Here is a 14765-nt window from a genome sequence, read left to right on the forward strand (position 1 = left end):
ACTGTGTGGTACTACACTTAAGGTGGTAGAAAATGAAAAAGACCTGGGAGTAATTGTGCAGTCAGATATGAAGTTTTCTGAGCAATGCAGACAGGCTGCCAGGGCAGGTCATGGGGTTTTGTCAATGATATATATAGGAATTTTGCTAGCAGGGAAAAGGAGGTGATTGTCCCTCTGTATAAGACAATGGTCAGGCCATGCCTTGAGTATTGTGTACAGGTCTGGAGGCCTCATTTTAGGAAGGATGTAGATTTGTTTGAGCAGGTGATCTGGCTGAGGTACTTACAGCTTTGAATAGATTGAGCAAACTCAAACTCAGAGTGTGCGAGCACGCATGTGTGTGTGCGCGCGCGCACACACACACACACACACACACACGAGCAAGCATAACTTAAAATTGAGGAAGGATGATTGCAGGATAGATATGGAGAAGTATGCTTTCAGCCAGCAGGTGGCTGATTGTTAGACATTGGAACAAAAGTTCCATCTGTTGGAGGGAATGGATAGGTGATGCTGTTTAACAGTGCTTTTCCTTTTTTCATCATTTGTCCCCACTAATGCTAAATACTAATACTAAGCTTTGCACAACAAGTCATAATGTCACACATTTTTGCACACAAAGGCAAACATATTAGTTGATACACATGCCAAATTCCTTTTGTAATATTTCTGAAATTGTTACTAATTATAAAATAAATTTCTGTCTTCTTCTTTTTTTTTTTTTTTTTGTAAAATGTGCTAGAATTTAAACAATGACAGATGAAGTGCCAGAGTTTACTGTATATACAACTTAATTATGAAGGGATGAATGACTAAGACTGGTTGCAGTTATGTTTAAAAAAAAAGTTCAGAAAGCACATTTCATTAAAATGAATACATTTCACTCCTACAACTAAACCTGATGCTGTGAAGTATAGTGGTAGTTTTGGTCAAGATGGGAAGGATGGTTAGTCACTGTTATATTTTCCCTAGGGAGAATATAACAGTGATGATTCAAGCCATTAGATAGAATGATACAACAGTTAGTTAAGTTAATTTTTTTTTTTTTTTTAGGAGCATTAGCAACTAAGGCCATATTGCTCCGGGTATATGCAGTGGTCATTCCCTGACCTTTACGCATCTTCCGTATTTGGTGGTCACGGGCTCGAACCCCGGTCTAATCAAGAAGCGTGTGCTACGCACTGCTGCGTCTGCCCACATGGCTACGGAGGCACCATGATACAACATAAACAATTACTAAACTATAACTTAATATCATAAAAGACACAACTATTTCTTCTAATTCACTCAAGGAGGGGCTGTGAAATCGCCCCCAACTGCTCCTTGTTGGCTATGCCACTGTAACAGGGCGGGATGGAGGACTGGAAGAAGATGTATGGACTGGTAGCATGGGGGAAAATGTGCCAGGTGGCTCAAACCAGAATAAACTGACACCTAGTTACTGAGTTGACATTAGCATTAGCAAAGGCATATGATACAGGCTGATTCTGTATAAGCAAGCTTATACAGAATCAGCCAAACAAACACCCATTTCACACACCCATTCACTCTAAAAGTTTGTATAGTTTTTCCTTGAATTTATTTAAGCTATCAACTTCCACAACGACAGATGGAAGTTTCTTCCAGCAATCAACTACCCGCTGGCTAAAGGCAAATTTCCATAAATCTATGCTACAACTGTCTTTCTTCAATTTCAATTTATGCCCCATCAGGTTAATAATCTGAGCAAGAGGAAGAATCCCATTGGCAATGAACCTGCTCAACCCATTAAAGGCCTTATACAGTTCAATCAGATCACCTTGCAGGAAAGCTCCCGACACTGTAATTTGCAGAACTTAAGCCTTTCTTGATAAGAGAACCCCATCATTCCCCTCACCGATCCTATTATCCTTCTCTGTACTCATTCTAGCAACTCAACAACCTTCCAAAAATGAGGCCTCCAGACCTGTACACATTACTCAAGGCATGGCCTCACCACATTCTTATACAAAGCGATAATCACCTCATTATCCCTAATAGCAAAAGTCCAGTATATTACTGACAAGACCCCATGAACAGCTCTGACAGCCTCTCTATACTGCTCAGAAAATTTCATCTGCCTGCAGAATTACCCCCAAGTTTTTTTCATTCTCTACTGCCCTGAGTGCAGTACCACACAATTGGTATGTTTCTCTGGGGTTACTTCTACCAATATTATTATATCATTAGCCAAATGGTGCAGGGAAGCCTGAGACTTTTGCTGCACTAGCCAAAAAAAAATGTCTGAGTTACTGAGAGAGAGAGAGAGAGAGAGAGAGAGAGAGAGAGAGAGAGAGAGAGAGAGAGAGAGAGAGAGAGAGAGAGCAGGAGTCAGAAGGGGATCACAAAAAACCAAAAAAATGATGATATCCAGCTCAGGACACTAGGTGTGCCAAACCCATAATAAACACACACATGAGCCACTGGGGTTAAATGCCGTACTTTTGCACTTGTCAATGTTAAACTTGAGTTGCCACTTCTCAGCCAACCTGCCCAAAATTTCTAAATCCTGTTGCAGTAGTGTACTGTCATTACTGTCATAACAACCCTGCGAACCTTTGTATCATCTGCAAACTTGGACATTAAACCTGATATGCCTTCATCAATATCACTGATAAATATACAAAAAAACATGGGCCCAACACTGAACCCTGGGGGACTCCACTAATAACATTAGTCCACGAAGAGCAGTGTCCATTGATTACCACTCTCTGTCTTCACCCACTCAACTTCCCTTTTATCCATTGTAGCAATTTGCCCCAATGCCAAACTGCTCCAATTTGTACAGTAATCTTCCATGAATAACAGTATCAAAAGTTTTCCAGAAATCAAAGTACATGATATCAAAATTATTATTTTTTCTAGTTTCTTTGTGACCACATAATAATATCCAATCAAATTACAAAACAGACAAGACTTCCCCTTAACAAATCCATGCTGTGTCAATATTATTATCTAAATGATCTTGATGATCTAGATAATAATCTTATCTAGATGATTCTGCAATGCTTCTTTAACCATTAACTCTATTATTTTACCCAGAACAGAAGTTAAACTAACAGGTCTGTAATTACTTGTGCTACCTTTTGATCCCCATTTATGAACTGGAGGATATAATTGCATATCTCCAGTCTGTGGTGACCTTCAATGAGTAAAAGGATTCTCTCATAATAATGGATAAGGGTTTGCTTACTTCCTTTGCTGCATCCTTTAATATAACTGGATAGATCCCATCCACCACATGTGCCTTTCTTAATTTTAACTTCGACAATTTCTCTTCGACTTTGATCTCAATTAGTACAAAATAATTAAGCTCCCTGTTAGAGTTTAATAAGCTTCTGTCCTCCACTTCCCTTCAGAATACCTCATATTTGAATGTAGATGCAAAATACTTGTTTGTCAGCTATCTGAGCAGGATCATCAACAGTCAACTGATATCAAGTGGACCAAACTAATTTATCCCCTCTCTTCAAGAGTTTTTATAAGTAAAGAAGTCTTTGCTGTTTTTTTTTGCATCCATTGCCAAAGTATTCTTCTAATCTGCTTTCACTTGCCTAACCTGCTTTGTGACTTGATTACAGGCTATTTTATATCTACCATAGACATTTGTGTATCCTGATATTTTATATGCATTTTTCTTCTCTGCCATGAGTCTCATTAGGTCATCTGAGATTCATTTAGCATTAGCATTGAGGCATATGATGCAAGAAAGCTTAGAGTGCATTAGCAAAAAAAAAAATCCCTTCCAATTTCACCCATCTGGTCACTCCAAATGTTTCTCTATTTCATCCGCAAATTTATTTAAGCTATCAACTTCCACAACAACAGATTGAAGTCTGTTCCAGCAATCAACTGCCAACTGGTTCAAGGCAAACTTCCACACATCTATTCTACAACTGTCTTTCCTCAATTTGAAACTATGACCCCTCAGGTTCTTATTTTGAGCAAGCAGAAGTATCCCATCAGCACAGAGCCTGCTCAAACCATTCAAGGCCTTGTACACTTCAATCAGATCAGCCCGCAGCTGACTAGTCACCAGATGCTAAAACTTACAGAATTTAAGCCTCTCTTGTTGCTCTTCTCTCTATTCGTTCTAGCAACGAATTCATCCTTCCTAAAATGAGGCCTCCAGACCTGTATGCAGTACAGAAGGTGTGGCCTGACCATAACCTTATACAAAGGTATAATCACCTCCTTGTCTATGCAAAGAAAATTCCTATATATCACTGACAAAATTCCATGACCTGCTCTGGCAGTCCATCTGCACTGCTCAGAGAACTTCATATCCGATTGTACAATTACCCCCAAGTCTTTTTCATTCTCCATCTCCCTGAGTGTAATACCACACAGTTGGCAAGTTTCTCTTTGGTTACTTCTAGTCATATGCAGTACTTTGCAATTGTCAATAATAAACTTCAGTTGCCACTTCTCAGCTTATCTACCTAACTTTTCTAGATCCTGTTGCAGTAGCATACTGTTTTTACTATCATTAACAACCCTGCCAAACTTTGTATCATCTGCAAACCTGGATATTAAGCCTGATATACCTTCATCAATATCATTGATAAATACACAAAACAACAATTGGCCCAGTATCGAACCCCTGGGGACTCCACTAATAACATTAATCCATGTAGGTCAGTGTTCATTTCTTACCATTCTCTGCCGTCTCCCTCTCAACCATCCATTTATCTATTGCAGCAACTTGCCTTTTAATAATAATGGCCAATATGGCCATTATTATTATGGCCAATATTGGCCATTATTGGCCAATAAATATGGCCAATAATAATAATAATAATAATTCACTGTTTTTAATATCATCATTGATCCCAATGTATAGAATTTAAAAACTGCCTCAGACCACTGTAGTCACCTTTACGAAAACAAAAACCTTTCCTTTACCCTTGATGATAGTTACATCTTTAAGGAAAGCCCACATCAGTAGACTGTGATCCTTGTCACCTAGTAGTTCCTTTATTTGCAAATTCCTAATGCATGAGTCATCACTGCTGATAACCAGATCAAGAGTATTACTCTCTCTGGTTGCCTCTCGAACATGCTGCTGCAGAAAACAATCCTCCAATAAATCCACAAAAGTTTTGCTAGTGTGCGAGTGACCAAACCACAAGTTCCAGTTAATATCTGAAAAGTTAAAATCCTCCATGACAAGACATTCTGATTTACTGGCCCACTCTATTTCTCTGAATAATTGTCAGTTGTACTCATCAGAGCCATTAGGTCTATAACACACTCCTACTCTCATTTTCCCTTTCCCAATGTGTCACACCAAACTGACTCAACATTGCACTGTCCACCTGTGTCAACTGGATGCACTTCCTTAGATTTCATGTGTTTCTTAACAACAGCATAACCCTTCCTCCCTTCGTACCCTGTCTATCCTTTCTATAAACATTGTACTCCCCAGATTCCAATTTTGTGCTGCATATATCTGTGTGATACCAAGTCTCTGATATCCCAACAATATCTGCCTTTGATGCCTTGACCAGCACTTCAAATTCATCAAATTTATTTTTTACTATACTTCTAGCATTGGTGTACATGCTAGTATACATGCACCTGTTCTTACTCTTAGTTACCCTAACACAGCCCATGTATTTACTTGTTCCCTGATGACTCCCAGCAGCTCTTGAAAAACCCAGCCACTTGCTCTCTAGGCTGCTGCTCATTATAATAGAAGCATTGGATGAATCGCTTTTGCCTCTGCTTGTGGCTACTGTTAATCTATTAGTCTGTGAATAAGCCCCAAGCTAGCAGTTTTCTGACCCACCTAAGACTGCTTCGATGGCATCAGCAAATATTCTTGCACCCTTTCTATTTTAGTGTATCCCATCTCTGTAGAAGCAGTCTCTCCTGTTAGCAAGCACAGACCATGCTGAATAAAATTCTACCCCATGGGCCTTGCACGATCTCTCCAGGGCCAAATTGATTGACAAGGCCCTCAGCATATATTCCCCCCTTGATGTGTCTGGGCAGAAATGCAGACACTTCCAAATTCGACCATAGCTCATGACTTTTTTTCAACATTGACCCAACAATGCTTCTTTAACCAGTGCTTCTTTAAATATTAACTCCTTTAACCAACAATGCTTCTTTAAATATTAATTTCCCTGGAACAGAAGTTAAACTAACAGGTCTGTAATTACCTTTGTCTCTCTTTGATCCTCCTTTGTGGATTGGGGTCACATTTGCACATCTCCAGTCCATTGGTACCTCCCCTGAGTCCAGGGAAGCTCTCCCTGGACTCATTATGGCTAAGGGTTTCCTTGCTTCCTTTGCTGCCTCCTTTAATATAACTGGATAGATTCCATCCACCCCAGGTGCCTTTCTTATGTTTATCTTCAACAATTTCTCCTCCACTTTACTCTCAGTTATTACAAGATTGTCTAGCTTACCGTCAGAGTTTAATACACCTCTGGCATTCCCCTCCATTAGTTGGCACTAATGACTCTTAAGGTCATTAGTGCCAACGTGTACAACAATATCACCTTTTGTCCCCTTAAAAGATGATATCATAGGTAACATCATCTGCTTTTGCCCCGGCAGACATACCCTGGTCCTGTTCCACCTATCCTTTTTGCATAATATATTCCCCATCTCCCTGATAATAGAATTACCAACAGTAACTTAGGCCTAAACACCAACAACAGTTTAGGCCTAAACCTTGAACAATATTTCTTAGTTGGTATGAAAAGCCTAATTAATTCCTTGAATGCTTCGCATTTAGAATTTGCTCTTGGTAACATCATCAGTTAGTCCCACTGTATAGAATTTAAAACCTATCTCAGACCACTCTAGTCACTTTTACAAAAGCAAAACCCCTTCCCTTTACCCCTTATTTCAAGAGTTATCTTGAAATGCTCAAAGCAACAAGGATCAGGAGCTACTTATAATACTAAATTGTAGTTTGAAATTTTTATGAAATTTTTATTTGAAATTTTTTTTGAAATTTTTATTATGCAGAGTTAGTAAGGATTCCAAAATCCTTACTAACTCTGCATAACTGATTAAAGTTTTCCTCTAATTCTTTGGGATCGTGGTTTATGACCACAATATCATCTGCAAATCGTAAATGGCTTAGGTATTCTCCATTCACATTAACTCCTTTCTGCGATCAGTCTAATCTTCTGAAAGCTTCCTCAAGGGCAGCAGTAGACAACTTCAGAGATATTGCGTATCCTTGTCGAACTCCTTTCTCAATTTTAAATTTAAAGAAGGTAGCATTCTCATATATTTTCTTCAAAATCATAATATATGGGGTACCTATGCCTTGTCTTTCCAGTACCTCATGCTGTATAGAGTCAAATGCCTTTTCATAATCCACAAATGTTAGGCATAATGGTGTTTTATATTCATTTGCTTTCTCCATTAGCTGTGATATTATGTGAGGGTTATCCATAGCTGAGAATCCTGTCCTAAAGCCAGCTTGCTCTTTCAGTTGATTCTCAACAAATATTCTTTCTAATCTGTTAGTAATGACCCTTGTGAACAAATGGTAGATGTGAGATAACATCTAATGTAATTATCTATATCTTTAACTATAAGGGAAACCTCTTACAGTTAGGGTTGTTATCTACTGCACGAGGCAACACTCGTCTTACACTCTGGTTGTCTACCTACTCACTGACAAAAGGATAATCATCTTTGAAATTATGCTGTCTGAATGGTGAAGCTCATCTGAGAATAAGTATTAATAGTCTTCTCTAATTGGGAAACTTTACTTATCAACGTGCAAGAATAGGCAACTCACTACAAAAGATTTCCCAATATGAGATGTACAACAAGAATGCTGTTTGTGCAAACTTTGTTTTGATTTCTTGAAGTTTACTATCTATTGACATGATGCTTTGCACTAACTTACATATATATATATATTACATGAGTAGTATGTTAGGTAATCATTAATACACTGTTATTAATTTGAATTTATGGGCTAGTGCAATTGTGGTACCAATAGATACACTATGTCCATAATGTGTTATATATCATATTTTTTTATTACAAGGAAGATTTTTTTTTTTTTTTTTTTTTTATGTAAACCCCAAACACAAGAGGTATTAGAACCTATAGTACTTAGACCAGTGATTGGGTTGGAGGTTCAGAAGACGAAAGAAGATATTTGTTGACATTGGACTTGTACTTCTGTAGACTGTAATTTTCAGAAAATACGTATGAAGGAAAGTTTTTCCAGAAAACGGCAATTGAATGAATAAACGAGGAAGATGAAAAGTTGGTTCTGTGAGTTTGAAGTTGGACAGTAAATGGATGTTGGCTGGTGGCGGCACATGTTCAAACTATTTTGAAAGAGACAGCGGGAATTACAGAAGCCAATTCAGAAGAACAGTGCCCATGGAACTATCTGTAGAAGAGGCATGCAGCAGAAACAGTATGTCTATGAGACAGCAAGTGGAGAGACTCTGTTAGAGATGAATCATTAATTAACCTAACTGATCTCTTCTGAATGGAATCAAGAAGCCTGAGAGAGAGAGGTTTTGGGGGCACCATCCCAGATGTGGGAACAATATTCCATGGGGCGGATTTGCGATTTATACAGAATGAGCAGCTGTTTGGAAGAAAAGTAAAACCGAGAGCGAAAGAGAAAACCAGGTTTTTTAGATGCAGAGGAAGCAATATTTGTAATGTGCTTGTGCCAAGAGAGATTAGAAGTCAGGACAATCCCCAAAAGAGATATATCATTTTGCCTAGAAATTGGAGTGTCACTTAAGATAAGCATAGGAGCAGAAGAAGAAGAATCCTTTTTGTGAGATATAAGACAAGACTGAGTTTTAGAAGGGTTGAAATCAACTAATTTGTTTTTGCCCCACTGGAGATCGGCATTTAAGGAATTGGTAGCAGATTTTTGAGAAGTTGAAGCTGACTGAGAAGGACAAAGTTTCTCAAAATGGAAAGTGGAATGCAATCTGCTATCATCGGCATATGGATAGGATTTCCAGTTAATGGAAGAAGGTCATTAATATACTAGAGGAAAAAAGTGGGGGAAAGAACTGAACTTTGGAGGACACCGGCATTAGTGGAGAAGTTAGTTAGTTAGAAGATAGAGAGCCATCTACCATCACACTCAGTGAGCGATCATACGGAAACCTGGATAACCAATTGCTAAAAACAGTTGACAAACCATAAGATGGAAGCTTGTTTAGAAGATCTTTATGCCAAACATGATCAAAAGCCTTTGAGATGTCAAGAGCAACTACTTGTGTTTCACCGAACCTTTCCATTGAATTAGTCCATAAATGGGTAACATAACCCAGAATATCACCAGTGGATTGACACTAACAAAATCCATACTGGTGATCGTTGATCAGACGGACGGTGTCTAGGTAGTTTAAGAGTGGGCGGTTAATTGATTTCTCCATTACTTTAGAAAGAGTAGAAGTAATTGCAATAGGACGATAATTTGATGGGAGGGATTTGTCACTCTTTTTAGGAACTGGCTGGATATGAGCAAATTTCCAAGCAGAAGGAAAAACACCTTTGGAATAAGAAAGTGAAAAAAGGCGGCAAAGAAAGGAGTAAGTTCAGGAGCACAGGTTTTGAGAACAAGTGGAGAAATAACATCAGGTCCTGGAGCTTTCTTAGCATCAAGATTCGTCAAAATCCTTCTGACATCCTTTTGACAGAAGCCCACAGGAGGCAGTGAATGGAGCGTGTTGGGAATGGTGGGAGGCATTTTACCAAGATCATTATTACATGAGTTGGAAGAAAAAATGGGATGCTAGCAGGTCAGCTTTATCCTTGGCTGAAGTGACAACAGAACATCTGGTTTGGACAGACGTGGGAGCAGAGATGGGCAAAAGTTGCGGCCAATAGCTTTGGCAAGTGACCAGAATGCTCGGCTACCATCAGGGCAAGAAGCAAGTTTGCATGGCGGTTATACCCACGATTACTAACAGTCCCACCATTGTAAAGGTGCAAGCAGCGGATTTGGCTGTCACAGACCGTCCGGACTTCGCCGAAATTGGGTCCACTTGACTTGAGTGTCACCCGAATATCAGTTCCATCAGAGTTTTAGACTCCGAGTTAGCAAGTACAGCTTGTCTGGAATATCTGAGAGAATATCTGTGACAACCTTGGATAATATAATGTACAAAAGGTAGTATACAAAAGGATAATATACAAAACTTATTGTTGCATACCCCCAATCTATGCATCTTGGGTCAACCACCCAAATTAAAAGTAAAACATCGATAAGGGGGTTCTCTGTTTCTGTGATGATCAATATGCAAAATTAATTTTGAGATTGAATAACTAATAATATAATTTGGTATAGTATAACATATAATAGAATTTAGAGGTATACAATTTTGAATTACATCATTGCTGCATGGTTGACCTAGGGTAAACAATGATCAATGTGCGCTAAATGTGTAACATTTTAAAAAAATCTTTCAATTTCATTTTTCTCAATTTTCAATCTTAATGCTCCTCATCCATGATTCAAAATGGAAAATTTTCCGAAACAAAATGCTTGTCAGGATGACAGAACAGAAGCAGTGATGGAACAAGACTAGACAGGCACTGGAGCCAGAAAGGTTAACTGTCACCAATTATATTTTAACATTAATAAATTAATATTGTCTTAATTAATTAATTAATTTAATTTAATTAAATGTATTTAATATTTAATATTAATTATTAATTTAATTTTAACTTACTTTCAACATACTCTTTGTATGTTGCTGAACAACATACAAAGAGCCAATTTATCAGTGAGTTATTAATGCTATTTCAGAATGATATAGCATTAATATATCATTAATATATCATAACAGACAATCGTATGATGACCTGAAAAGTTCATTCATGTTATAAAATAATTATTGAGACTTCAAAGTGATTGGAGTCCAAATTTTTATGGAGATTGGACTCCAAACTTTTATGGAGATGAGATGAAATCTCTGGCCACTCACCAAATTCAAGGAAATTGGGGGGGGGGGGAGTGTATGTATGTATTTCCTTTTTCTTTTATATGGCTTTTTGTTTTGTTAATTACAATAGTACAAATTTCTGCTGTTTTCTCAATTCCATTGACCAGTGTCAATGGAATTGAGGCCAAAATTTACTTATATTACAATTTATTTTTATATATATATATATATATATTCACATAATCTAGGGACCTCAAAATTGTGCCCTGTTCTAGGAGTGCTTCAGTGGGCCCCGTGATTTTATATACATTATGCATTAAGTAATCTTTTGTGGGCTATTCTGGGAACTAATCACTATTAATAACATTGCTTCCACGGAAAAATGCACTTACAACAATTGACTTAATGAACAAGCTTTTGTGATGGACCAGTTGTAATTTGTACTATGTCAAATGTAATAAAAGGTAATATTTAAGTTAGAATAAAATTTCTCAAAAGTTCTTGAGAAATTCGGTAATAAAAGCAATTTTCCTGTAAGTTTATGGTGAATGGAAGAAATTTCCTAACAGGCTTGGTGTAACCTGCTTTAAAGGGAAGAAGAAAGCGAAGTGAACACAGGAACAATAGCTAGTAACAAATCAATGCAGGAATGTATAATTTATGGCTTCTCCTAGAGTTCGGGGGGCCCCCATGCAAGAATTAACATTTTGGTATAGACAGCACAAACCCTTCAATCCAGGCAATTCCTTGCCTGGAGAGACCACTGTTGGGATCTGAAACTCCCTTTCAATCTGGAGATTGTATGCACAAACGCCAAGTTAAAGATCAAATCTAGGAGGGGGAGGGGACACACACACACACACACACACACACTACCAACTCAAAGAAATAGCACAGGTCCAATTTCAAGAAAGGGATCCAGAACGGATGAGGTATTTCTTGTACTTTAATTTAAAAGACAGCTATATGCTATTGGATATGAATTTGATATGAGAAGTAGTTAAAGGATTTATCTTTGACATCACAAATGCACTTGTTCCACTTGAAAAGTTATAAAAAAACAATGCCAAAAAGATTAACAAGAGGAGTTAAGGGTTTAATTCACCAAATGAAAAATACATAAGGTGAATATAGAATATTATGAACCACCAATTTATATGAGAATTATAAGCATAAATATTTAAAAATAATACATGGAGTAAGACAAAAGCTGAGTTTGAGAAAAAAAGCTGAGTCAGAGAGAGAGAGAGAGAGAGAGAGAGAGATAAGAATGGGGATAAGGTGTTCTACTTGTATATGAATGCAAAAAAGGAGTGAGTCCAGATATGCCCCCTTACTCGATCAAAGTGGAAGAATCATAGAAGCCCAACAGAAGTGCCAGGAAAGCGGAATAGGTAGTTTGCAATGATAGCGGAGGGTTGAAAAACTATTTAAACTGTGGGAGAAGTAAGCCAAGAGCCATTTTGTTATATAATAAATTATATAGTAATCTCAAAGAAGAACCTATTAGAAAAGTTATTGAAGCTGAAGGAAGGTAAGGTCCAGGGGTAGACTATCTATATATATATTAAAGAACAATCCTCTTGGACAGTAGAAGTGATAATATCTCTATCCTGAACAAGGAAAGTGTGCTGTAGATAGTTGATAGCAACTACAGCACAGTGGTGATGGACAACTATAGCAAAAGTGAGCTGAGGTTGACTTCAGTTGTGGGCAAGATATAATATAAAACCACCTCAGTAGGAATGGCATCCATAATTTATCCCAGGGGACCACATCTGGTGAGTATGGGATTGGCACACCCAGGGTCCTGAGCTGAATATCACCATTCTTCTCTTTCTTGGTGATTCCCTTCTATTTCTAACTCTCTCTCTCTCTCTCTCTCTCTCTCTCTCTCTCTCTCTCTCTCTCTCTCTCTCTCTCTCTCTCTCTGGGTAATGCGGGAACTTTTTTTTTTCTGGCTGATGCAGCATAAGCCTCAGGCTTCCTTGCACCATATGGCTAATGATGATGATAATAATAATAATGGATCACAGCTTGGGTTCATGAAGGGTAGGTCTTTCCTAACCAATCTAGTTAATTGTTATTAAGTCAAAAAATAATAATGAATTATCCAAGAAACAATTTCAAGATTATACCTTTGACTTCAGTGCAGCTTTTGATATGGTTCAGCATGAAAGACTATTATATACTGGAGAAAACTGGGATTGCCTTTAAGAGATCTATAGAGTCAGGGTCCCGATGGTTGTTTCAGAACAATTTCTGTCTAAGAAGACGTAGCGAGTGAATGCACACCCCAAAAATGGTTCAGAAGATTTATCAAAAATTCAATGTGAGCATATGTGTGATCTGGATGTTAATTTTCATTGACTGGGAAGGCCATAGCAAACTGAGCTAGTAGGTTCCACATAAACTCACAGCTGACAACAAACTCCAGAGATTATCACTTTGTTTGTCACTGCTTCCATCGCAATAATGAGCCATTTTTGGACCAGGGATTGAAAAGCAATGAAAACTGGCTTATGTACAGCAAAAACAAACAATCACATCACTGGTTATCATCCCATAAACCTGTGCCACATATATCAAAGCCCCCAATTCACTAACTTTTGCTGAATCTGTTGCAATATATCCATTATGAACTTATTTTCCAAATAAAGTGTTTTTGTTCCTTTTTTATGCATGTTTTAATTTTATTCTAAAAATCCAGAACTTGTTTTGGTCACCTGTAAAATATACTCACATAAAATATGAAATAAGCCTTCACCTTATGTGTGATATAACTTACCTGAAACCAAGTGGACTTGTAACCATGATATAATATGACACTCTCTGGAAAATTAAACCATTAATAATTCCTGGAATTGGAATGACTTCAGTTCCCCAGAGGGCCACAACATTACCTCTGTGCCTGGAAAGAATGTATTTATCTCCTCCAATGTACAGAATTATAGTGCGACTGCAAACTGAGTTATTCTCACAATCATGGCCATTTTTCAAGTGAATACTGAAGGTGCTATCAGTACATTCTTTAACGATTAGATAAGTGCATGGTCCTCGGAAACTGTATATATAGCCATCAAATGTACGATAATGAAACTTGCCCCATATAGAGCATACTCCACTGGATAGTTTTTCTGAATAAGGTACTAAAAATAAATAAATAATTTTTATTGATGTGAAAATATATCATGCTGTTTTATATATATATATATATATATATATATATACAAGTTGGTTAATTTTTAAGTTTTAATCAAATTATTAAATAACAGTTTAATTTCTTAATTTAATTAACACATAAGTTAATTTGAAACATGCTTTAAAAAATTCTGCTAACAAATATTTAGCAGAAAGCTGAAACATGAGTCATCAGATAAACACTTGGTTTTTTCACTTAAATTTAAAATAAGACCCTTTTTTTATGATTAAAATCTTTTCAACCTGATAAATTACTGAAAATTATAGCTAAGGCATTCAACTGTGCAAAATTAGGCAGGACTGACAAATCTGAGATGAGAAATAAACATTCACGAGACAGGCCCAATATGAACTTAAAAGACACTAAAACATATCCATTGATTCCAACCATGACCATCAAAAAAAAGCTAACAGGAAGAGCCTATTTTTTAAAAATGATGTTGGCAAGTTTACTACTTTGGTCATGGTTTAAGTATGAATTTTATTATGCATGATATCTGCACATGTGTGATCGGGGTATGATCAAGATGTTAGCTAAAAGTCCGAATAACTCATGGAAAATTCTCCCTCCAATGACAGATTAAAGAATTCCTCCACTATCTGAATCTAGGCCCTCTGAGAAGTGACAAATATGAACCT

General features: G+C 37.3%; 1 protein-coding gene across 2 annotated transcripts in view; it reads right to left on the reverse strand.

The window, feature by feature from the left end:
- Positions 1-14765, reverse strand: part of LOC150091211 (hemocytin-like) — a 1750539-nt gene that overhangs the window by 1486531 nt on the left and 249243 nt on the right. For both annotated transcript variants that reach the window (XM_090374755.1, XM_090374750.1), the window contains one exon: positions 13714-14074. In XM_090374755.1, the coding sequence (XP_090230881.1) occupies positions 13714-14074 (361 nt within the window). The remainder of the gene's footprint in view (positions 1-13713; positions 14075-14765) is intronic.

This window comes from Mastigoproctus giganteus, chromosome 1 (assembly GCF_048544385.1).
Source record: "Mastigoproctus giganteus isolate SK-2022 chromosome 1, ASM4854438v1, whole genome shotgun sequence".
Lineage (NCBI taxonomy): Eukaryota > Metazoa > Arthropoda > Arachnida > Uropygi > Thelyphonidae > Mastigoproctus > Mastigoproctus giganteus.